The sequence below is a fragment of the Schistocerca cancellata genome, chromosome 5, assembly GCF_023864275.1.
Source record: "Schistocerca cancellata isolate TAMUIC-IGC-003103 chromosome 5, iqSchCanc2.1, whole genome shotgun sequence".
NCBI lineage: Eukaryota > Metazoa > Arthropoda > Insecta > Orthoptera > Acrididae > Schistocerca > Schistocerca cancellata.
In genome coordinates, this window is record NC_064630.1 from 169,385,781 (window position 1) to 169,413,026 (window position 27,246).

At 42.2% G+C, this 27,246-nt stretch overlaps 1 protein-coding gene across 1 annotated transcript in view; it reads right to left on the reverse strand.

Moving 5' to 3' along the window:
- Positions 1-27,246, reverse strand: part of LOC126188421 (papilin) — a 193,875-nt gene that overhangs the window by 160,036 nt on the left and 6,593 nt on the right. Inside the window, exon 2 of the mRNA XM_049930025.1 lies at positions 14,014-14,157. Coding sequence (XP_049785982.1) covers positions 14,014-14,157 — 144 coding nt within the window. The remainder of the gene's footprint in view (positions 1-14,013; positions 14,158-27,246) is intronic.

Sequence of the window (27,246 nt, forward strand, 5' to 3'; positions counted from 1 at the left end):
AATAAGGCTCAGATTGTCTTCAAATTTACATTTATAGGCTAAGAACACCAGGGATCCCATAACTCTTCCGGAGGGAAGCTGGAATATTACTTCGTTTTTAGTATATGATTTCCCGACAGTTATTACATTGTGACCTTTATGACAAAAAATTATGAATCAAAGCACGCAATTTGATTTCAAGCTACCTGTGATGGAAGGTGTCAAAACCCATCTGGAAATATGAAATTAAGGAATCAATTCAAAATGTCCTGCCGATATCAGTCATTACTTCGCGTGAGTAATGATCCACTTGTGTTTTATAAAAAAGGTATTTTCTGTATTCCCATTGCTTATGTGTCAGTAGATTGTTTCATAGAGGTATTTCATAATGTTGAAAAACAGCATACGTTCAACAACCATATTACAAATCAGTGTCAATGATAGGGTTCCGTAATTTAGCGGACTGTTACCATTTCCGTGCTACTGGACAGTTAGTTGCGTTGCCTACTAGTGGGTACTCTGTACTACGAACAGAGTGCTGAAATTGGCTATTGATGGCGACGTAATTCATAAGGTACGTAACAGCCTGTGTACTGCATACGTGAAATAATTATGCCCTGCTCTAATCGTGTACGATTCTCTGCATCAGTACACAAGTCCATAGCTTTTATGCAAGACTACTAGTACTGCCACTTTTCGTCCTTCGTGCTAGCAGAGCTTCGTCAGCGGTCGTTATTTAACATCCTGATTACTCCCTTATACGTTTACTAAAGTCGTTATTAGTAAAGGATCATCAAGACAGGTGTCCTAGTATAGTATCTGCCTGGAAACCAAAAGGTCACGGAATTGATCCCGATCCGACTACGAAATATTGGAATATTTCAGACTTCCTTTAGCCGGCCGGAGTGGTCGAACGGTTCTAGGCGCTACAGCCGCAGGTTCGAATCCTGCCTCGGGCATGGATGTGTGTGATGTCCTTAGGTTAGTTAGGTTTAAGTAGTTCTAAGTTCTAGGGCACTGATGACCTCAGAAGTTAAGTCCCATAGTGCTCAGCGCCATTTGAAGTCCCATAAGTCCCATAGTGTTCACAGCCATTTGTACCATTTTTTTGGAGACTTCCTTTAACCTCTCTCTCATCTTTCAACAACGCGAGTTCTCGCCAGGAACGAACATGCACCGGATTCCACCATAAACTGGCACTTTTACTATATCGATATTTCCATATTTTTATTTGTACTTTTCAAATTTGGAATGAGGTTCCTGCTAGAACATCAAGAGGAAATATTTTGTGAACGACTCCGCCAAAATGAATATTCATAGCTATCAAAATTGTTTTTGTATAGTGATAAAATTGATGGTCCTATATTCCTACACCACTTCATTGGGGCAACCCAATGATACTTTGTATGACTCGTAAGAAGTCGCACAAACAATACTTTAAATATAGCTGAACGAAAGAGTACTTAATAAGCACAGCAACGGACTAAAAATGAAGGGCGTTTAAGGTAAAGACATTGGGCAGGAACAGACAATCTATATTTCGACTTTTCAAACAGTGCGTACAGGGTGGCTATAACTAAACATCCGCTTTTTAAGAGGGCCACAACCGAAAACTTTGTCGAAACATCTTTAAGAGCATGTGGAAGGAAAATAACGAATAAACCATTGGAAGAAACACATTTTAATATCTACGTGAGAGGAAAACCTTTGTTATTAGCATGCCATGTGTACGTTCAAGGCTACAAACGTTGTTTAGTATGACAACCGTCTTCATCCACGACAGCCTGGGACCGTACTAGGGACTGTTCGCAACACTCTTCGGACGGTGGACCATGTTCAGCTGTAAAGCCACAGCTCGTGCATTGCTTGAAGATCGCACATAGGGTGTAGTATTCTCAGCCGTGGTAACAGTAACTTCTGCAATAATTTGTGGCGCAAGTGGACGTCGGCCTCTCACGGGAGCAATTCCCAAATCGCCAGTTTATCCGAACATCTGCATCATATTCTCCAACCCGGTTTCGGAGACTGTAGCAGAACTATTGCTGTTGTTCTGATAAAACAGCTTTACGAGTAAAGCCCTGTTCACCTGGTCCAGATCCATGTTGACTGTCGGCAACTGTAATGCACAGTGGTATATTTTTTTCAAACCTACGTCGCAGTATTTGTACCGGCGGCTAAAGGCAAGTCATGAGACTAACACCACTAACAACGCAGAAACTGCACAGTCGCAACATCATTCCTATAAAGTGGACCGAGCGAGGTGGCGCAGTGGTTAGCACACTGGACTCGCATTCGGGAGGACGACGGTTCAATCCCGTCTCCGGCCATCCTTATTTAGGTTTTCCGTGATTTCCCTAAATCGTTTCAGGCAAATGCCAGGATGGTTCCTTTGAAAGGGCACGGCCGATTTCCTTCCCAATCCTTCCCTAACCGGAGCTTGCGCTCCGTCTCTAATGACCTCTTTGTCGACGGGATGTTAAAACACTAACCACCACCACCACCTATAAAGAGGGTGCCCACACGATAAATTGTTTTTCGTGTACACTGGCTCATGTAACGAAAGTTTGATTGTAACAAATCTGTCACCTAAATGCACTAAGCGCTTTAAGGATTCAGTGGATTACCACCAAAGGTGTCCTACTGAGTAAAGAGATGGCAGCACAGATCAGCACTCGTGACTGTAGGGCCGTATGACGAGTGATAGTCAGATTGGCATCACACCGCTGACTGGGGCGTCTCCAGCACCTCTTCGCTGGTCATAGTGGCTCAGCAGGACTTATCACTGAAGGCAATTGTTCTCGAATCAATGACATTCCAGGCCATAAACGAATCTGGAGACGTCCTGGGCACCAACGGGGCACCAACCTTTCTGTCATCCGCCAAAAGGCCCGACAACAGTGAGTGATACTCTGGGTGCCATTTCTCTTCATAGCAATTGTCATCAATGGTATGATTAAAGCATAACGGTACCTAGACGATATTCTACGTCGCGTTATGTTGTCGTTCATGTCAAGCCATCTTTGGTTTACATTTCCGCAGGATAATGCCCGCCTTCACACGAAGAGAATTAACGGCTTATCTTCGTCCTTGCAAAACCCTACCTTGGCCACTAACGTCACCAGATCTCTCTCCAAGTAAGAACTTTTGCAGCGTTACGGCAGAGGCCTCCGACCAGATCGGAATTTTGATCACCTAATGCACCAACTGGATACATGGGCAGACTGTGGCACGATATCTCCCAGGAGGACATCCAACAACTACGTCAATCAATGTTAAGCCGAAAAACTGCTTGCATGGAGTCCAGAGGTGGACCAACGCGTTATTGACTTGCTCAATTTGTAAAACTCCATATCTTGAATAAATTATCCTAGTTTTCTTTACCGATTTCTGTTGCATTCGAATAATTCCTTCGTGACCCATTTTTTCTTTGTACGTGTGTGGGTGTGTGTGTGTGTGTTTGTGTGTGTGTGTGTGTGTGTGTGTGTGTGTGTGTGTGTGTGTGTCTGCGTGTGTGCGTGTGTGTGTGTTTGTGTGTTTCTGCACGTGTGGCTCTGTGGGATGGGTAATGCGTACACACCTTGTGTTTGATGGAGCGTGAAAATATATTTGGCTTCCTTAATCATTGAACATGTGTGGGCTGCGCAGCTTCATCTGATCCGTCTGTAATCTTATCAGTACATTCAGTCAATTTATTTGCTTCTTTGCAGAGAGTGTCATCTAGTGTTACAAACTACAGACTCTATCGTATCACCGACCACTGAAAATCCGGTGCTCAGCTGGAGTCAAAACCCATGATAATCTAAATAACTTATGTCCGCACGGAAAATTTTGATTCCGTAAGGAGGAAGCTCAAAACTGGTTCCCGTTATGGTGGTTGAAAAAGTGTGCTGAAAAGGGAGAAGAAAAATCGTACATATCATCCCCTGAATTTATGAATGAAGGGCATCGTCACACACAGGAACCGCATCTGTGTCACTTGATGCATTTTTAGTAGTGTATTTGTTATGTGGAAAAGCTACTATGAAGTGCCAAAGATACTGGGACAGGCATGCGTATTCAAATACTGATATATGTAAACAGGCAGAATACGACGTTGCGGTCCCGTCAGCAGCGACATTGGACAGTTGATGACTGGAAACATGTTGCCTGTTTCAAATTGTATCGAGTGGCTGGACGTGTACCGTATGGAGACAACTTCATGATTCCACGGAAACTGCGTGTCAGCAGGGGACTGTTCAAGCTGGTGGAGGTTCTGTATTGGTGAGGGTCATGTGCAGTTGGAGTAATATGGAACCCCTTATATGTCTAGCTACGATTCTGACAGTTGAGATGTACGTAAGGATCCTATCTGATCACCTACATCCGTTAATGTCCATTGTGCATTCCGACAGACTTGGGCAATTACAACAGGGCAATGTGACACTCCACACGTCCAGAATTGCTACAGAGTGGCTCCAGGAATACTCTTCTGAGTTTAAACACTTCAGCTGGCCACCCAACTCCACAGACATGAACATTATTGAGCATATCTGGGATGCCTTGCAACGTGCTATTCAGAAGAGATCTCCACCCCTCGTACTCTTACGGGTTTATTGCAAGTTCTACAGGATTCATGGTGTCAGTTCTTCCAGAACTACATCAGATCTTAGTAGAGTCCATGTTTCGTCGTGTTGTGACACTCCTGCGTAATCACGGAGCCCTGCAAGATATTAGGCAGGTGTATCAGTTCCTTTGCCTCTTCAGTGTACATGCTTTGTACTTGGATCCGAGAAAAATGGCACGGTATTATTTTAAAAACAATAAATTTATCGTAGTTAAGACCATGTAGAACACCCGAAGCATTACAAGCACCGTCTTAACATTTCTCTATTTTTTTACTCCAGTACCTAAGCAGCTTGGGCTTACGCTTAGAAGTTACATTTAAACTTCCGAGCATAAGCAAAAAAGGCTTAGTGACTGGTTTAAAAAAAGCAGAGAAACATTAAGACAGTGCTTTTAACTTTCCAGGTGTTCTACATAGTCTTCTCTCACTTGGTTAGAAAACAGAAAAATCATACAACCATGTGGGCCTGTCGGGGTAGTTCATCTCGAGATTTTGTTCAACTCGCACGTCACAGTTACACCATTTTCGGCTTAGTCATCGGTTTGTGGTGAGTTCGTATTGGTAACAGAATCTTTCGTCAGTGATGGTCATGTTTTACAGAAAGATATTGCTCGCGTTCGGCCTTTCAGCAAGTCGTTGCAGGTGTCCGCGCGTCGTTGTTTTTATTCGGGAACCAAGGTATGCGAGACAAACGTGCACACACATTTCTCTTCTCCAGAACGTTCTCAAGAATACCATGAACGTGTGGTTTAGAGACGTTGCTCACTTGTGACTTGTGACACAAAAATGTTGACACACTACGGCCGCTCGTCCACTACATTACAGTGCCTGTTCTCAACTGATTGTTGGAATGTACTTCTACTGCTTAGATTTAGGGCTGACCGAATAGGCAGAGCATTTTGGTCTCACACATTTTAACCACTCAGTACTTTTGGCAGATAATTCGTGGTCATGTTGGTTCATGAAAGAATGCCTTAAATCTGTTCTGCAACAACTTCTTTATATGATTCTATTTTTCGGAATTAGAATTACGGGACCCGATTGATATGTAGGATTGGCCGAGATGAAGGCTGGAGTGATAGAAAGAAATGCTGTTTCTTGATATTACGCCTGCAGAGAAAAGCTGAAGTTTAGCGTGTCGTGAGTCTTAGTTTAGATGTGTATGGCTCTGAGCACTATTGGACTTAACTTCTAAGGTCATCAGTCCCCTAGAACTTAGAACTACTTAAACCTAACCAACCTAAGGACATCACACACATCGATGCACGAGGCAGGATTCGAACCTGCGACCGTAGTGGTCGTGCGGTTCCAGACTGTAGCTCCTAGAACCGCTCGGTCACGCCGGCCGGCTCAGATGTGTATGAATTCCTAAGGGACCAAACTGCTAAGGTCATCGGTCCCTAGGCTTACAAACTACTTAAACTAACTTAAACTAACTTATGCTAAGAACAACACACACACCCACGCCCAGGGAGGACTCCAACCTCTGGCGGGAGGGCCCGCGCAATCAGTGACATGGGGCCTCATGGCGTGAGTCTTAGTTTGGGATGGGCGGTCACAGTTTGATAGAGAACTGGCGAGGCCAGTGAAAGAGAGGTCATGAGGAAACGCACAGCTGTACGCTGCGGTCTACAGAATCATTAGCCGGCCTCGGTGGTCTAGCGGTTCTAGGCGCTCAGTCCGGAGCCGCGCGACTGCTACGGTCGCAGGTTCGAATCCTGCCTCGGGCATGGATGTGTGTGATGTCCTTAGGTTAGTTAGGTTTAAGTAGTTCTAAGTTCTAGGGGACTGATGACCATAGATGTTAAGTCCCATAGTGCTCAGAGCCATTTTTGTACAGAATCATATTCATGGTTTTGCCAAATATCTTGGCACTTTTCAGAGTACAGCAGCTAATGTTTCTAAACATTCCGCATTTTGTTGTTACCTTTGAGACTGAAAGCTCAGGTCATTGCTATGAAACACGTCGTCTTTGTGTCGCTACTCACGGAACACTTACAACAAGCTTCTGGCAAACCCTCTCGATTTCCCTTCGCACTTCACGGCGACTGCTGTCAACACCGCACAATAGAACACGCAAGTGCCGGCACTGACATCGATTCAGTGTTTTGCAAAATAATTGTTAGCAGAAGGGGACGAGTTATCTCAGCACATAAATAACTGTGTCAAGCGCCACATTACATTCGTTTCTAATGTATCGATGCTGCGAAATAAAGCTAAGGAGACGAACAAAATCGATTATCCGTCCGTACGAAAGTAATGGGTCATATTTTTTTCCGTTTACTAGAGAATATCCGGTAAATTTAAAAGGAAATAGTTATACAGCGATTATACGAAAGGGGTTGCAATGAATGTTGAGAATTATTGTCGTAAAAGTAGAATGCAGGATACTTTCGGATAACTGAGAAATGCCACATTTCTAAATTTTATTGAATACTTTTACATCAAATTGGTAGTGTTGTAAGCTTGTCTCTATATTATTTTTTCTTTACATTGCTCACTTTGTCGGTGAGTTGCTTTGATATGTTGAACTGTATCTTTCTTGTTGTCTGACTTTTTCTAGTACAGCATCCGCCTGTTGCGAGCTATCAGGGCGTATGCACAGTTGTTTTAGTTGTTAGCGTTGGGAAGTGTGTGACTTGTTGGTATTCCTGCTTTCCTTTTTTCCCTCAATAATAGGGAACACTTAGGTAGGCATCCACAACGTACATCATCCTCATATACACTCCTGGAAATGGAAAAAAGAACACATTGACACCGGTGTGTCAGACCCACCATACTTGCTCCGGACACTGCGAGAGGGCTGTACAAGCAATGATCACACGCACGGCACAGCGGACACACCAGGAACCGCGGTGTTGGCCGTCGAATGGCGCTAGCTGCGCAGCATTTGTGCACCGCCGCCGTCAGTGTCAGCCAGTTTGCCGTGGCATACGGAGCTCCATCGCAGTCTTTAACACTGGTAGCATGCCGCGACAGCGTGGACGTGAACCGTATGTGCAGTTGACGGACTTTGAGCGAGGGCGTATAGTGGGCATGCGGGAGGCCGGGTGGACGTACCGCCGAATTGCTCAACACGTGGGGCGTGAGGTCTCCACAGTACATCGATGTTGGCGCCAGTGGTCGGCGGAAGGTGCACGTGCCCGTCGACCTGGGACCGGACCGCAGCGACGCACGGATGCACGCCAAGACCGTAGGATCCTACGCAGTGCCGTAGGGGACCGCACCGCCACTTCCCAGCAAATTAGGGACACTGTTGCTCCTGGGGTATCGGCGAGGACCATTCGCAACCGTCTCCATGAAGCTGGGCTACAGTCCCGCACACCGTTAGGCCGTCTTCCGCTCACGCCCCAACATCGTGCAGCCCGCCTCCAGTGGTGTCGCGACAGGCGTGAATGGAGGGACGAATGAAGACGTGTCGTCTTTTGCGATGAGAGTCGCTTCTGCCTTGGTGCCAATGATGGTCGTATGCGTGTTTGGCGCCGTGCAGGTGAGCGCCACAATCAGGACTGCATACGACCGAGGCACACAGGGCCAACACCCGGCATCATGGTGTGGGGAGCGATCTCCTACACTGGCCGTATACCACTGGTGATCGTCGAGGGGACACTGAATAGTGCACGGTACATCCAAACCGTCATCGAACCCATCGTTCTACCATTCCTAGACCGGCAAGGGAACTTGCTGTTCCAACAGGACAATGCACGTCCGCATGTATCCCGTGCCACCCAACGTGCTCTAGAAGGTGTAAGTCAACTACCCTGGCCAGCAAGATCTCCGGATCTGTCCCCCATTGAGCATGTTTGGGACTGGATGAAGCGTCGTCTCACGCGGTCTGCACGTCCAGCACGAACGCTGGTCCAACTGAGGCGCCAGGTGGAAATGGCATGGCAAGCCGTTCCACAGGACTACATCCAGCATCTCTACGATCGTCTCCATGGGAGAATAGCAGCCTGCATTGCTGCGAAAGGTGGATATACACTGTACTAGTGCCGACATTGTGCATGCTCTGTTGCCTGTGTCTATGTGCCTGTGGTTCTGTCAGTGTGATCATGTGATGTATCTGACCCCAGGAATGTGTCAATAAAGTTTCCCCTTCCTGGGACAATGAATTCACGGTGTTCTTATTTCAATTTCCAGGAGTGTAGAATTCAAAGTTGTTTCTCTCTTGGAACTACTTTTATTGGTGGTATCCTTTTCATTTCGCTGTATGTTTCACGTACTGCATCGTCTCTTATATAACTGTGATATATTTGAATTGATCAACAAATGTTAGTGAAGTATCTATAAGTGCGACTTCCCCTTTTTATGTGACTGAAAACTGATTTTTCTATATTGTTGAGTGAGACATGTTGTTTAGGTAGTTAGCGGGACCAGTTTTGTAAGTTACTATTGGTCTAAAATCTAGTGTCGGCATTTCCTAATTTAGTCTCCTTCTGTATTGTTCCTTTTTTTGTACTCGAAAACTGTAATTGGTTTCCTCTTCAATGTGCCTTTCGATTTTAAGTGGAATAAAATTCTGCAGAACGCCGCTCTTTTTGATAATGAAAACCATTTTTCCGACACAATGTGCTTTTGTCATTGGCAGGAACAAAGATTATACTGTTAAATAGCATTGTTCAAGTATCCGAACAACGTATAATTTTAAAATCACTACTGTGCTATTTGGTATTCGTTATATCCATGCGTTATTATGAGAATTCGTGATTAGTCTGTACATTAGTGTAAAACGTAATTATTGTGTGAAATAATGAAATTCCATTTGACATGTGTACTTCCTGTTGTTTCTGTTAAGTCCCATTGGTTGTTTGTGTCCACTATTGAATAGATGTGTTCAGATACCCAAAGAACAATGGAACTTTACTAACGCAACATATCAAGCAACTTCATCCTAGAACAGTTTCAGATTACTCCAACTAAACAATCGTTCATACCTGATACGAGGATGACACAATACACAGTTCTTTTTAGAAGATACGAGTCTTACTCTTATGCTAGCCGTGATCACTGAGTTAAGTAACTGGTCTGCCCTAATAAGATATCACTGACGTAGCATGTGGATGATGCATATGCGATTACTCGGTGGTCTAGACGCTGTATGTAAGGCAGTCGGCCACAGTCGTGGCCGGTGTCAAGCCAAGGGTCGACTACGAGCTCAGCGAATGGAACTCTGAGGGACTTTGTTGCGGTCAGCGCGAAGCCCAGAAAACCGTGAACTGCGAACTCCCGATGCCGACACTTCGAGAGCGGTCGGGCGGCGTTCTATAAAGCCATCCGGTGGAAGAATATCATGTAAGGATATTGCCAATGATAGCTGTATAAGCCGAGCATAGCTCCACCTGGTGTCGTGGTGGCTGCAGGGTTATCTCCACGGTTGTGTTGCTGGCGTATAGGAAGCACGGCAACCAGCTGTACATCGCTGTGTGGTAGGTGGCTGAGCCTCAGGCGACAGCCGTAGCTGCAGCAGATTTCAAAACACTACTACTGAAAAATTATTTCAGCTGCTTTCTTTATCGTAGGCAAGCTTTTAGTGAATGCACAGTAACGCTCATGACGAACAGACATTTGAGGTTTGTTTGTTGTTCTCGAATTTTTAACGGCTGTGTTTTATTGTTTTTTTTCGTGAAGCAGCATATACTGCACATGAAACTAAGCTCCCGGACAAAAAAATTACTGACGTCAGCGAACATGCAAAAATATGTTTTTGCATATTTACAGGTGGCGCAGAGAACGTGTCACATGTTGAACCCACGCGCGCACTGACTCTACCAGAGCATAAGGCAGTAGCGATAAGTGACACATTCATGTTTCAAGCGGATATTGCACGTAAACATGAGTTAATTTTAGGATGTGACAGAGTGGCAAAAACGGGCTATCGTGTTTGGCTGCGTCTCTGGCCATGTGGTGTGTGTAATCGCTGGACTTGTTCGTGTCCCGCGGCGGACTCTTCAGCATGTCTACAAGCAGTGGTGTAAGACCCGTGACTACGAAACACGACGGCATAAAATCAGTGGGGCGTGTTGGAAGTGATGATAAAACGCGAACATCAGCATCATCTCAGTTTGGTGGAATTGCTCGATCAAATTCCCTGCAAGTGGCTTAAACCTGGATGTGACGTACCTGCGGAACCTTGTAGACTCACTTTATAACCGAATCCGAAAGGCTATTATGTCTAGGGGCGGAATTACACGGTATAACAGCATGCTTCTAATGATTTTTCTAGAGATGACTAATACTTAGTCCAAATAGCTTGACTGGGTTGTAAGAACGAGTGTTGTTGCAGTTAAAACAGTATTTTAAATTCTGACACAAATGTGAATTATTACATTGTGGTTTGACTCCCAGTGTGGAATCCCACATTATACTACTGGTATATGTCATTTGATACCCTGGCCATGATAGGAATGACAGAAGGTTTTACAGTTTTGCCACATACTGATGACTATTTAAATTCCTAATTAACAAATTGGTCTGTTGTCATCTCTAGTAGCTCTCCAAAATCGTAAATTCCTGTAATCTATCATCAGGTTGACAACATAGTTCACTTGCGAAAGACCGGACTTCAGGGTCCAGTATGCCTGTGGGACACTGACATCCGGCTGTTCATCAGTAAACTATTCATCGTTTATTACACCAGGAGAAGAGAACGTGAAAAATAATATCATTAGGTTGTCTGAGAATACGTTAGCGTCGACCTCACCACCATAACGGAAGCGACTCGCATCGCTGAACACCACAGAATGCCTATCAGTGTTTAAACTGAGCTTTGCTCTACACCACATAAATATCTGCTGTCTGTGATATGATATTAGTAGTGAAGGACTCAACGAAATTCGAGACCTGAAGCCAGCTTCCAATAATCTACATGTCCCCAACGGTTCGTGACAACACACTTTCTGTAACATGTTCCCGAATTTCAGCTGTCATTTGCCTATTGGCCAGACTCAGTCAAACTTTTCTACGGTTTCCTCGTGGTTCATTCTGGGACGACTAGTACCTACTCTACGTACCACGGTGTTGCCTTGAGCCCATCTCGTCACCACACGTTCTACATTCGTTGCACTAAAGCAAGTTGTCTAAATGGTCTATCGGTATGATGCTTCCATGTCATTCATGCCAATGATTCGACCTTCCACGAAGTCCGGAAAACGATCATTAGCTGCACTGGAACAACGTCTGAGTACGCTGTGTTGCGATCTCCACCTTATAAATTCCAGTAAGATAACACAGCCAATAGCCAACATTTACCCTCACCACTCTCCGGCAGTACGAAAGCTTTTTTTCTGTTTTGAAAGCAGGCTCACATAACGATGGAATTTTACTGAACACGTATAATTGTTTTATAACATCTGGAGTACACTTTCGTAGCGTTCCATCACGCTATTCGTGGTATAAAACTTTCCATTTCTGTCAGAGTACTTCTTCAATAAGCTACTGATTTTCAGTATCAGCAGTTGCTTACAACATGCTTAATTATGCTATTATATCTCATATGTGGTGATAGTTTTGTACGGAGATTTTAGCTGAATTTTAATAAATATCTACAATCGCAGGACCTAAATTTTACATTTTCGTTTACTCTGACAGTGTAACATAAAAGATTGCGAAAATAGCTCAATTTGATGTAACTAAATTAGATGCGTCCAAGTGCTATGCTAGTTAGAGTAATAGTGTGGCGTCAGGAAACACGCTATGAATAGCCAAACGCTACGCAGTAACAAGTGATTGAAATGATTCTCAATTTAGTAAAGTATCTCTGTTTGTCTCCTCCCCGCATTATACGCCAACTCACGCATAAAGTTTGATAACGCCATTGTCTAGTGATTATAATAGAAAAGAGAACACTTAGTGTGTTGGAGCTCAATTGTCATTGACCTAGCCCATCAGAAGAATAACCAGAAAACTGATGCTGGCCAAGTGGACCCACGCCATACAACATAACGTGATTATTGCTAAAATGAAAACAGTGCAAAAACGACTTATCCTACTTATCGAGACCTATTTCATAATTGGTGTTGAACAATTGCAATAATTGTGGAAGGAGAGAAATGTTTATTGACTAAGCTGAAACTATATATCGACTCCCAGTAGATTCAGTTTTGAATGCATTGCCACTTTTATATGCGTGATTGAACTTTGAGGTTAATACATCCCGCAGGGTTGATATATTTAGGAGGTAACAAAAAAGTTATCTAACAAATCCCATTATACAAATGGCAAAAGAATAAATTGTTAATAACGTTATTCAAATAATAATTAAGTTATTTTCTGGAAAACAGACCCATCTTTAACTTCGGAAGAAATTGTGTATTCAGTTACGTACAACACGCAATTTGGCGGATATAAGATTTCAGTGAATAGACCAGAAAAATCTGAAAACATGAACGGGAAAAGAAACACTAGTTAGTTTCTTCAACAGCTAAAGATCTTCAACGCCTCGCGTAACTACTGGCTTCAGAAACAATATTTCAGTTCACTACTAGCTCTACCTGGCCACAGTTTGCTGTGGCTCAGTCTGCTTAAATGGAAAACCTTGAAAAGAGAAAACACATGCTTCTAATTACACTGGAATTTGTTATACGTCCTAGCCTCGCCGGCCGCAGTGGCCGAGCGGTTCTAGGCGCTACAGTCTGGAACCGCGCGACCGCTGCGGTCGCAGGTTCGAATCCTGCCTCGGGCATCAATGTGGGTGATATCCTTGGGTTAGTTAGATTTAAGTAGTTCTAAGTTCTAGGGGACTGATGACCTCAGCAGTTGAGTCCCATAGTGCTCAGAGCCATTCGAACCGTCCTAACCTCCTTCTCTGCCCTACCTCTGTACATCTTCCCTAGCCGTACCTTTGTCCATCTCCTCCCTCCCCTTTCTCTTTCAACCGCCGCCTCCCCCTTTCTCTGCTCATCTCCTGCCCCCCTCCCCCCACTCTCTCTCACCATCTCTTCCTTCTTCCAGTTTTCTATGACCATTTTCTCCTACCCCTCTGTCCACTTATATATATTATAAATTTAAGAAATCTCAAAACGTTACATAGAACTGAAAGATACACGATTTTTTGAACAAACGATTTACATTTTTGTTTACATAGATTGTCTCACTTCTAATCTTCTAGAGTAATTTATCATGTGATAGATACGTAGTAATACCAAAAGAGCGATCGGCAACAATAAGATCCTGCTCAACAGAGTCATTTTGTAGGTGCCACTGTAAGAAAATGGTTATGCTAGTCTTCCATTTGCAGTGTATATATTCGTTACTGAAAGTCGTCCAAAGAAATTCATTGGAATTTTCGAAGAACAGTAATTTTCTCAGCTGCGACATTAGAGGAGAGAGCTACCTTCGTTATTCTTTATTGAAGGAAGCAGAGGTTCAGTGAGGTGTTTACTGTGCGTCCTCCAAAATGTTTTGTGCTCATGTGCACTATTGGCAACACTGACCGAGACAGGAGAAGGTGTTGCAGCGCCGCAGCTCGGCGTCGTGGCCCTGGCAGCCGGTGCTGAGCGAGCAAGCGCGCCGCCGCCGCTGCACGCCGCCTCCGCACGACGCGCTGCACGCCGACCACTCAGACCATGGCTGCCAACCTGCGGGCGAGGAAAACATTGCATATTAGGCCGCACATACATTCCGCTGATCATTACACAGTGCATATACAGGGTGATTCAGCTACTCCTGCCGACAGGTTCCATGCAACCCACAACGCCTTCAAAACCCATGTGTGAGAGTTTCATATTTTCTTGCTTGCTCCGTGCAAACTATTAGTCCTGCAGAATAAAATGAACAGGACCTTTCTGAAGGAATTTTAATGTAGTTAAATTTCGTACTGAGCCACATTTTTCACTGGAGGCCACGGTTTTCGAGTTACTCAAGAAAAATGCATTTCAGCGTCACTTTACACATTGTTCTTGAATAATTCTGAAACTACAGCCCCTAGCGAGAACGTATTACAGTACAGAATTTAAATACTTAAATTCCCTACAAAAAATCGTGTTTATAATTTCTCTAGGTCTGACAGTCTTCTGAGTGATATTTAAGACATTGTGGGTTGCATAAAACCCTTGGGTAGGAGCAACTGAATCATCCTATATAAGGTACAGAAGAGAACCCAAAACGGAACCATGTGAGACTGGCTTTGTGATTTCTCCCCAGTCACTAAAATTTTCTCTCCTTCCAACATCGTTTGGATTACTCAGTATAACGTGTTGCATTCTGTTCGAATAGTGCTTAATAAAGAGAGTGCTGAAAGTTGTGCTGAGTAATCCAATCAATAGAGATTATATGTTGGCGGAAGTAAAGCTGTGAGGATGGGTCGTGAGTTGTGTTTGTGTAGCTCAACTGATAGCGCACTGGCCCAAGAAAGGCAAGAGCCCTAAGTTCGAGTGTTGGTCTTTTACACTGTTCTAACCTGCCACGAAGTTCCAATTCAAACAATGTTGGAAGGAGAGAAAATTTTGGTGACATGGAAGAAGTCACGTGAACAGTCTCACAGGGTTAACTTCTGGATTTATTCCTTTCTTTTATCTATATGCATGATCTTCCACTTAATTGTTAATCAGAATTGGTACATTTTTGAAACGATACTGCCGTTATAGTAAGTTTTACTGCAGAGACAGCATCATGAGAAAGGAAAAGAAGACACTCTTAATGATGTTTTCAAATAATTATTAAGTAGCTCTCTGAAAGTAGTCTCTTCCTAAATTTGATTTATATACAACAAATATAGCTGTACCAGCAACAGATACATCACACTGAACAGGAGCCAGCAAACAGGAATATTTTACCGAAGAAGATGTCATTATCATTTAATAATACTGTGGAACTGGATGCCCTCAGGAAAACCAGCGATTGTTGTTCCTCCTTGGTTTTGGTCATTCACAGCATCAGCGTAGCAAGGCCATGTTGGCTAACTTCACAGGGCCAGAACAGTCACTAATCCAGACTGTTTTCTTTGCAATAACTGAAAAGGCAGTTGCCCCTTGTCAGGAACCATCACTTAGTGTGACAATTTCTCGTACATCCATTCACTGACTGTGGTTACACCTACGGTAAAGTTGCTTGAGGCACGCAAGTCATTCCACCTCGGCGACGACCATCAACATAGAAGTGGAGCGGGGGTTGATTTGGGGGCAGGGTTGAGACAGTTAAGAGTGTGTAGGAGTTTAGACTAATGAGATATACATATTATTAGAAGGGTATTTAATGAGCATTACACAAACTAGTCCATGTTAACATCTCAAAAATCATCATGTAACGATACAAGTTTCATTACCAAGTTGTAAATTTGTTTCTTTTCAAAGATATAAATTTCTTTTTATAACTTGTTATTACGAGTATTTGCCGTGCATAGACGTATAACAATATATAGAAAGTAGTGAGGTGTCAGAACACGATTAGTACACTTATGCCATCTAGCCATAACAGTGATAAACTGAGCTCACCTATCACTCTATGGTTCTGCCACCAGACAGATAAATGACACATAAATGAGAAATTTTAAATGGCTAAAATGGCTCAAATGGCTCTGAGCACTATGGGACTTAACATCTATGGTCATCAGTCCCCTAGAACTTAGAACTACTTAAACCTAACTAACCTAAGGACATCACACAACACCCAATCATCACGAGGCAGAGAAAATCCCTGACCCCGCCGGGAATCGAACCCGGGAGCCCGGGCGTGGGAAGTGAGAACGCTACCGCACGACCACGAGCTGCGGACAGAAATTTTAAATCATAGGTCTATTTCATTATTGTAATTGACATGGACTTAGGTAAATATAAATGTACAGGATCATGTCTTTAGTTTTAAGACTTAATTAGTAGGGACTTCCCCGTCGAGGGGTTTTGCTGGCAGCATTCCCACCTTTTTACTCCCTAGAACATTCTCTAAGTAGAAGTGGAAGACAGCCTGGAGTTACGTGTGAAATAGCAAACACGTGCATTACGTTGTGGTGGACAAAATTGAGCATGAATGTTATAAAAGCCTCGGATAGACGAGATAAAGTTGCTACTATTAATTCAGTTCTGCAGTGTTTTAAGCAGCTCCTATTGTGGCGTCACCTGGAAACCTATCAAGTGTATGACGCGATTTATTCAACCAATATGGAAGCACTCCATCTTCAGGCCATAAGTGGCCCATCGGGACCATCCGACCGCCGTATCATCCTCAGGTGAGGACACGGAGAAGAGAGTCGTGTGGTCAGCACCCCGCTCTTCCGGTCGTTATGATGGTTTTCTTTGACCGGAGCCGCTACTATTCGGTCGAGTAGCTCCTCAATAGGCTTCACGAGGCTGAGTGCACCCCGAAAAATTGCAATAGCGCATGGCGGCCTGGGTGGTCACCCATCCAAGGGCCAGCCACGCCCGACAGTGCTTAACTTCGGTAATCTGACGGGAACCGGTGTATCCACTACGGCAACGCCGTTTCCAACTGATACGAAGGTAATGCAAAATAAGAAATTAATATCTGCCATCTTGTCGAGTCTGATAATATTTGGTGACAAATAATGTAAATATTTTCCATTACAAATACTGTATTTCAATATGTTCCGTGAGAGCATTGAACTTCAAGTGTAATATATATAAACTTTAACTGTTACATTTCTGATTACGAAATGCTTTCAAGATTCAGCACCGCAAGGCTTAGATGAGGCTTCGCCTCTGGTTAACATATTTTCAGTTACTTCGAAGGGTTAAAAGTTAACTCAGTTCCTAAGACACAATGTTAAAGAAGTTCCTTGCAATTATTTTAATAATACGCAGGTGTTTTTACCATTCTTTCTTTCTATATAAAATCAGATTAATTTCCTGCAAAAAGAAATCATTTAATGCTCTATATTATCGCTGGGTTAGTTGCAAGTTACGTTACGTTGTCATTCTTTGAAAGAGATCGTGAAATTTCCATTAATAATAAATAATTTTTTGCCTGCCAATTGAGATTAACTCACGCTACGTATATTTAAGACACATATATTTATACGTGGCGTTCCCATAAAGAATATGCAGAATTTAAATTGCTACGTTACAAAATCATCGCTGTAGGTCGCGACTGACGCCGGCGCTTGTATTTCAAACCGCACGTAGCAGTCTGTTCTGACTTTTACGGAATAACTAAATTGATTCAGCACCATAACAGTTACGCAAAAAGGAGGTAGTGGTACACTATCCAAGAAAATAGAGGTGTTTTTTTGTGGCCAGTTTGAAGTTGTTGTATGCAGGCATTACGTTATAGCAAGATCTATTGTGCTGCCAAGCATAACGATGGCAAGTACTGCGACATCTAAGCTACAGTTAATAATTTGCATATTCATCGTACTGCATCAATTCTTGTAAGAGGTCATAAGCCGTCCTCACCACCTGTGAAAAGATTAAATATATCTTTCTATTGGTGCAGTTCAGCGTAGAAGTGTATAATAATTTTCATTCTAGGAAACCAAATTGTAAAATTCGTGACCCCATCTCTCTGTTTGTAAAGATATGTAAACTGGTGTTAAATATAACAAGTTCTACATTTCTATTACTGGTATCATTGCGTGAAACATCGTAATACTACCAAAGGATTTTACAGTTTACTTTATGATGAATATTGTAGTAAATTGGAAGCAGTGTTGCAGAAGAATACACCAAAATACACTGTGTGTTTTTTTACCTAAAACAGAAAATTCCTGTGGCGATATTTCAGTCTACACGATTTCATAAATCGGTTTGCGTGCGACGAAAGTAACTTCCAGTTTGTTTCACTGTTTAATTAAGGTGTAATCACATCATCGTAGGCTTGTTTCGACATAAAGTGTAAAGTGTTAATAATAATACAAAGCACAATTCCATACAGAATGATCAGATATTATAATGTAATAAGAAAGTAATTACTACATGATATACAACTAATAAGAATATCACCACCGTAGCGAAGCATCTTCAATGTTTAGCTCTTTTAATAACGTTAGTTTGCCGGTTCCTTTAATTAAAACTCTATTTATGTGGTGTGATACAAGCTCTACATCCTAGAGAGATATCAGTAAGGTGAATACTACTTACTTACTACACCCGAGTGTCCGTCCACAAACATTTAAGTGTCCAATCACCACTCAATGTCGATTACAGGCGAATACGTATCCGTATTAGGATATATCTGCGTGTGGCATCGCAAGCAGGTGATATGTATACATCGCATACAATAAAATGCCCTCAACACTCTTAAGCATACTTACGAAATCACTTTTATGTCCTACAGTTTCTCCCTATTATTAACGATCTGTTGATTTCTGACTGCTGGGAAGTCCTGAATCCACTGACAAAGCTGTTCCAGTATTATGTCAGAGACTATTTCATTCACTAAATATCGTAGCGGAGTCGTAATAACCACCTCCCGAACGTTAAGGACGACAGAGATTAAAGGACGACGGCGATTAAATACTTAATCTAAAATTCTTCTTGCCAATTACGTTACATTCTATGTTATCAAGTACACACTGCTCGTTAAATGCAAAGTTTCAGTATTAAACTTCTACATCTACGTCTAAGTGATTACTCTGCTATTCACAATAAAGTGCCTGGCAGAGGGTTCAATGAACCACCTTCAAGCTGTCTCTCTACCGTTCCACTCTCGAACGGCACGCAGGTAAGACGAGCATTTAAATTTTTGTGGGGGAGCCCTGATTTCTCTTATTTTATCGCGATGATCATTTCTCCCTATGTAGGTGGCTGCAAACAGAATGTTTTCGCAATCGGAACAGAAAACTGGTGACTGAAATTTCATAGGATGAAGCCGTCGCAACGAAAAACGCCTTTCTTTTAATGATTGACACTCCAATTCACGTATCATGTCTGTGACACTATCTCCCCTATTTCGCGATAGTATAAAACGAGCTGCGCTTTTTTGTAGTTTTTCGATGTCATCCGTCAGTCCCACCTGATGCAGATCCCACACCGCACAGCAGTACTCCAGAATAGGGCGGACAAGCGTGGTGTAAGCAGTCTCTGTAGTAGATCTGTTGCACCTTCTAATGTTCTGCCAATGAATCGCAGTCTTTGGTTTGCTCCATCCACAATATTATCTATGTGATAGTTCCAGTTTAGGTTATTCGTAGTTGTAATCCCTAAGTAATTAGCTGTTTACAGCCTTCAGAGTTGTGTGACTTATCGCGTAATAGAAATTTAGCTGATTTCTTTTAGTACTCATGTGAATAACTTCATACTTTACTTTATTCAGGGTCAATTGCCACTTTTCGCGCCATACATAAATCTTATCTAAATCATTTTGCAAATCGTTTTGATCATCTGATGACTTTACAAGATGGTAAATGACAGCATCATCTACAAACAATCTAAGACGGCTACTCAGATTGTCTCCATGTCGTTAATATAGATAAGGAACAATAGAGGGCCTATAACACTTCTTTGGGGAACACCGGATATTAATTCTGTTTTAGTCGATGACTTTCCGTCTATTACTACAAACTGTGGCCTTTCTGACAGGAAATCACGAATCCAATCTTACAACTCAGGCGATACTCCGTAGGCGCACAGTTTGGTTAGAAGACGCTTGTGAGGAACGGTGTCGAAAGCCTTCTGAAAATCTAAAAATATGGAACCAATTTGACATCCCTGCCGATAGCACTTATTACTTCATGAGTATAAAGAGCTAGTTGTGTTTCACAAGAACGATATTTTCTGAATCCGTGCTGACTGTGTGTCAATAAATCGTTTTCTTCGAGGTACTCCATAATGTTCGAATACAGTAGATGTTCCAAAACCCTGCTGCTAATCGACGTTAGTGATATGGGCCTGTAATTCAGCGGATTACTCCTACTTCCCTTTTTGGGTATTGGTGTGACTTAACAATTTTCCAGTATTTAGGTCTGGGTCTTTCTGTGAGCAAGTGGATGCATATAACTGCTAAATATGGAGCTTTTTTTCTGCATACTCTGAGAGGACCCTGACTGGTATACAATATGGACCGGAGGTCTTGCCCTTATTAAATGATTTAAGCTGCTTTGTTCACCTAGGATATCTACTTCCATGTTTCTCATCTTGGCAGTTGTTCTTGATTGGAATTCAGGAATATTTACTTCGTTTTCTTTGCTGAAGGAGTTTCGGAAAACCGTGTTTAATAAATCTGCTTTAGTTGAACTGTCATCAGTGACTTCACCGTTGATATCACGCACTGAAGGTATTAATTGGGTCCAGCCACTGGTGTGCTTTATGTATGACCAGAATCTTAATGCTTAATAATAAGCATTTGACAACCAGACACTATAACTGTCCATAGAGCCAAAAATTCATGAGATACAGGAAATATCCGAAAGGGTAATTCCATCTATTGAGGTGATTTGTAAAGACGAGCGATTTGTGGTAACACTGGATGCGTATCGAAGGATGTCTACAAAAAAGTCATAACCAAGTGTCTTTGTGGCAGTGAATGTTGCTGCTTCTAAGAGCCGACAAGGAACAATGGCACTGAAAGCTATTTTGCAAGCGGTAAATAGACAAGTTCTAACGCGATGCAACCGTGAAATTTGTTGCCATCTGGAAAGCTGGTGGTACGATCGGTAAGATCTGCTAGGAATCAGCTGTATAGAAAAAAACGTATCGGCAACATCTAGTAATATTCCCTCAAAGTGGATCAGCTTAAACTATTCTATGATTCTAGCCATTATTCAGAGAATAGTATACTTCTCAGAAACAGAAGTCTGTTTAATCAAAGCCTCTCGTTTGCAGCATCAATCCTGCATTAATCCTTCTTATCACTGTTACGATTCCTAGAGTTCCTATATGAAGTGATCCATAGATTTTTATCTACTCGTATTTCCAAACTTGATAACGCTGTCGTTGATGGTTTTTTCCAGATGAAAAAATTATGGTTCTGGTGGCAAATGATCTGATAATGAAGATTGATTCAAACGTATCTATAACGGATGTCTGTTAAAATGTATTGTTTGTGATCTTCGAAAATTTGCTCTATGCAGTCATCGCGCAGACATCTCAGATATACTCTCCGATTTATGGCTTGCAAATACACAAGAATCATTACGTACCTTGATCTAAATCTCTACATTTTGTGTATTATTTTACATATCTTGCGTGTGTACACACTAAAATCACGGAATTTCTCTTCGAATGCGAGCCACAAATCGCACTGAAATTAAGCTATTTCTCTTCGAATGCAATTCGGAAATTGCACTAAAATTACACCACTTCCCTTTGAAATCATACTGGTATGCAATCTAGAGATGCAAGATATCTAGAAACCAGTATAGAGTGATTGCTCAAATGATGGCCATGTGCACTACAATCAACTAAGAGAAGGATCACATCTCTCTGTTTTCAACTGTGCATGCCCTGATGTGAAGATGGACTTTCTGGCACTATGAGTGCTACGTTGCTCACAGCACCATGGCACTATATTTCTATGAAATTACGTGTAACGTATTGAGGAAGCATGGGGTGTGAGGGGTTTTTGAGGAGCGACAGGTATATAGTCGACATGGGCGAGTCGTGAAGCAAATTGGCTCGCAACTCGTTGACTAGAGTTCGACTCCCACTGCTACCAAGATTTTTTGTTTTGTTTTATTTCTTGCAGTGTTAAATAACTGACAACGGTCTTGCTGCAGTGGTAAAACGGGTTCCAGTGAGATCACCGAAGTTAAGTGCTATCGGGTTTGGCTAGCACTTGGATGGGTGACCATCCGGTCTCTGGGGCGCTGTTGGCAAGCGAGATGCACTCAGTCCTTGTGAGGCAAGTTTAGAGATACTTCATTGACAAGTAGTGGCACCCGTCGTAAAACTGACAATAGTGGTGAGCGGACTTCATAACCATCAATCTCCTATCAAGTGATGCCTGTAGGCTGAGGATGATACGGCGGCCGCTTAGTACCGTTAGGGTCTTCTGAGTCCTATTTGGACGGAGTTTAGTTTTTTAGTGTTAAAGAATTAACTACAAAATTTATATATATTTAAACAGTTTCGTCTTATCTACATAAAATTAATGTATTCAATGTAGTTAAGATTACGACACTCGTAAGAAAGAAGGCTACAGATAGTCATAAAAAAAGATAGCATACGAGGAAATTTAGTATGAAAGATTTTTTTTATAGCACAAACCATAGCAATGAATTTATTTAAAACAGATGGCATTTTCCACTTTCAAATGCATTAATTTTGGTTGTTCGCGGTTAGTTTCAGGCTTGTAAGCCATACGTAAGTTGTTCTGTTTCTGCTTTGAAAACTATGACGCAGTTGTTGAAATGTCAGCGTCTTTAAATTCGTGTTTTCTATGCGTTTTGGTACACAAATGCTATCTTGTTGGTTTGACATCTTCACATTTTCAAAGATATTAAACCATGCCCTTGTAAATGTCAAACTTTCAAACCCCAAGATAGCATTGGTGAACCAAAACAGACAGAGAACATAAATTTTTTAGGACGGTGACGTTTCAATATGTAAGATATAGTTTCATATCAGTTCAGAATGTTCTAGAAGCCTGAAACTACCTGTGAAGAAACAAACTTAATACAGAAAAAGTGGGAAATGCTACCTTCATTTAGTATGAAGGTATTTGTTGTAAGATTACCTGCTAGAGGGGCCCATTTCCAGGAAATAAGAAGCAAGTTAAATTTAAAGAGTTAGGCAGGTCTTCTCCTAATGTAAATCCAACAACAGCTGCACGCGAGACGAGGCTCGCCGATTTGGTTCAAGCAGGTAAACGTCCCTATCAAGTTCCTGGCATATTTCGCCTCCATTGGGCATAGGAAATGATTAAACAATCTCTATAGGTATACGCGCACAATATCAGGGAAGTTCGAGTACGACTTCCCGTAACGGCGTGGCAACCAAGAGGTTAAGAGCATGAACTCAAAACTCGGATTAAATTCCTGTTGATTCCATGTTTCTTTGTTTCATTGCATTTTATTCCTCGCAATGTTTAACGATTAATTATATCTAAATACATGAAAACAGCTCAATTACTGTATGTGAAACTAATTTATTCAGTTTAGTTACGATTACTACCCTTGTGCCACCACATTATAGCAAATCGGTAAAATTTGTCACGAGTCACCTCTGGTCAGTACTTGGTAACCGGCAGTCTCTGGATTCCTAATTCCCCACAGATGTTTTCCTGTTTTCCTTTCTCCTGTTTAATACATTCTCTTTCTCATGACACAGTTGGATTTTGGGATTGAGTGGCAAAGCGTGTGCCGTCCCGGGCGAAACAAGGAATATTTTAATCTGTCTTTAGTCCAAACGTTCACCTCTCAGTGATTTCAAGTTTTTCGAGCAAAAACACGTGATTCGGATACCTCGTTAAATTGCATGATCCCTGTCTGCGGTAAGATTAATGGGATAGGTTAGGGACACACAGTCGCTGAAATGGCGTCTGCATGAAAGAGGAGAACCCACTTCATTTAATCATAAGGAATTATTAGCTTCTGTCATAATCACTCTAAGTGTAGGATATCACGCCGCAATTTAACTAGTATTTTTCTTATTACTTATGATCCATTATTTCCACCATACATTCACATATGTAAACACACACACACACACACACACACACACACACACAAACGCAGACCCACAGTGAGTTTCATATTCTCAAATACCACGTATAACAGCTTTGCCTCTACTTCCCAGTTATAGTAGTCAGCGTTGTTAACTAGAAATGCAGGGGTTTCAGAATCAAGCTGAGGCTACTGAGGCATTTAAACAGTTTAGTATACACTTAACCTCGCCAATGTGTTTGAGAAATTTCTTCCATCGGAGAACGGCAGCACTGAACCGCCAGCTACCGATGTTACTCCTAGTGGTAGAGCTCGGAGCCATGCTATGTATTTCTTGCTATCATAATAACATAATAAAATAAGAAAAAATAGTACATTTCATAAGTAAACTTATACAGAGGCTTTCACCCTTTTTTTTTTGTTTCTCGAAATTTGAGTGTTCTATGTGCTTGAAATTAGTAACGTAACAACATAAAAGTAACAGTGCTAAGAAATATACAACATTTTTCACAAATTTAGCGATCATGAATGTTTACGCGGAATTGTAATGTAATAATTAATAAGAAAACATACATTTTTGTACCAATATAAACTCTTTCTGCCGACCGGTGTGGCCGAGCGATTCTAAGCGCTTCAGAGTGGAACCGCGCGACCGCTACAGTCGCAGGTTCGAATCCTGCCTCGGGCAGTGTGATGTCCTTAGGTTAGTTAGCTTTAAGTAGTTCTAAGTTCTAGGGGACTGATGACCTCAGATGGTAAGTCCCATAGTGCTCAGAGCTATTTGAACTAAACTCTTTCTACCGTTAATCTCTTCTTCATTGAAATGCGATTCGACACCTGATTTCTTGCACGTCGCCTTAACCGCTTTATCTATCCGATTACACTTCCAGGAGGGGCTCAAATCTCCATATATCCTCATGTCTCGGATAGCTGAAGTGGTTAACCCGACCACTTGCTACAAGCAGAAAATCCATTGTTGAGTTCTAGTCTAACAGTACTGTCATTTGTTATGAAATATTCTACAGCTGATTCTGAACCATATTTGTTAATCAAATGCGTGTGTTGATCGTCATCGCAGTGTCTGAGACACTGGACTACCGTATTTCATGAAATGGAGAGGCAATGAGGTGCATTTCACCCTATGCGGAAATCACAGTAGTACAGTGCTGGCACAAGGCGGAGTAGACATCAAGGCAAACGCGGATCTGAGCAGCTCAAGGTAGCGTGCTACGGTAGCCGGAATGGTTAAGGCGACCACTCATGGCAAGTGGTAAATCTTGGTTCGAGTCCCGGTCCGATACGAATTTTCATTTGTTCTGGAATATTCTACAGCTGATGCGCAACCTTAATCGCAGTTTGTGAGTTCATTCTTAATTCAATACGGCTGTTGATCGTCCAAGCAGTCTCTCACACTATACTAAGAAATTCAGTCTGTCGTTTATTCTGTTTCATTGATTGAATTTATCTTTGGGTACATTGCAGTTAATCTGTCAACCAAATCTTCAATTTCAGCTTCGTTACCTTTGAATAATACATGCTAAGGCAAAAAAAAAAAGAAAAAAAAAACGACAAGCCACGAAGGAATTATCCGAAAGTGACGGAAATCGGTAGATTTTATTTAAATATACAGACATACAGATATTACAGTTTCATAAAATTTGGATGATTTATTGAAGAGAAAGATCTTCACAAATTGAGCAAGTCGGAAATGTGTTGGTCCACCTCTAGCCCTTACGGAAAAAGTTACTCGGCTTGGCACTGACTGATAGAGATGCTAAATATGGAACCCTGTACCATCCCGCATCAAAAGAGAACGTTCTTCGGTGCGGCCACCCCGAGTCTTGTAAATAGCCTTTGAGTGCTGTACATCGTTGCCGCCGGTGTTCTACTAAGGGCGGCGTCACTCGACTAGTGTTGGAGGGCCGCAACTGTAATGGGCGAAGTATGTGTTGTGTACGACACAGAATCCTATACTGGAAGACGACTGCAACCCTTGCATCATCAGCAACAGCCTTCTTCTGAAGAAGGCCGACAACTGGTTTGCGAACTATTGGATCATGTGAGTTTTAAGATCTGGCAGCAAACGCGAAGAGACTTTCAAGACTTACTACGCCGGAAAGCCTAGGAAGCCACAAAGTACTCGCATGTTGGCAGTTTCGGGCTGCTGTTAATTCCCACGACGATCCTCAGAAGTTATGGTAAGCACTTTATGTTACTGCTGTTATGCCTTTGTGTAATATGTCCGTCTGCGTGTTTCCCGTCCCGGTTACTTAAAAACTTGTGCGAATCGCAGCAGAATCAGTGAACTAGTTATGTCAGGCTGACTATTAAGTGATTCCCTACCAAATAGTTGTTATTAATTTTGCGGTATCAAAAAAAAATAGTTCAAATGGCTGTGAGAAGTATGGGACTTAACATCGGAGGTCATCAGTCCCCTAGAACTTAGAACTACTTAAACCTAACTAACCTAAGGACATCACGCGCATCCATGCCCGAGGCACGATTCGAACTTGCTACCGTAGCGGACGCGCGGTTCCGGACTGAAGCGCCTAGAACCGCTCGGCCACCACTGCCGGCACTTTGCGGTATCACTGGAGGCGCTATGTTGACCTCCGTTGTGTTAAGTGTGGGCCTGTAACTTGGAAACGCCGCATGTAATTTATGTCACCTCTGTGATGTGGTAGTTAAAGTTTTATTTATTGTGCTTTATTGTATCGTGTATGCCGAACGTCACTCATCTCAAGGTGGTCCGTTCTGTGTAAGTATAGTTTGTAAATGTATTTTAATTGTTCATCTAACCCTTATGTGTTACAGAAAGGAGAGCTTCTAATTCTGTCTGTTCATTTTGATTATTTATAGACCCCGTAACCGGAGTCAACATACTTATAATTAGTAACGTCTCTACTGAAACAGATGGATCACTTGCTGCTAAAAACTTAGTTATCCGTAGGCAGTGGTAGGTAAGGTGTCCTGCCATTTGGCCTAGTCACATTTCTGTTTTGGATTTCGTTCTGTAATTACTTGACAGTCCCATGTTACAGACGGAATTTGGTATTGTCCGATTGCAGATGTGTGCTACTTGTTCTTCATTATAAAAAAAGTGGGCTTGCTGGTCAGGCACTAGTAAATGTATGTGCTTCGATATTTTTGTGGACTGCTCGCTCTAAATACTAAC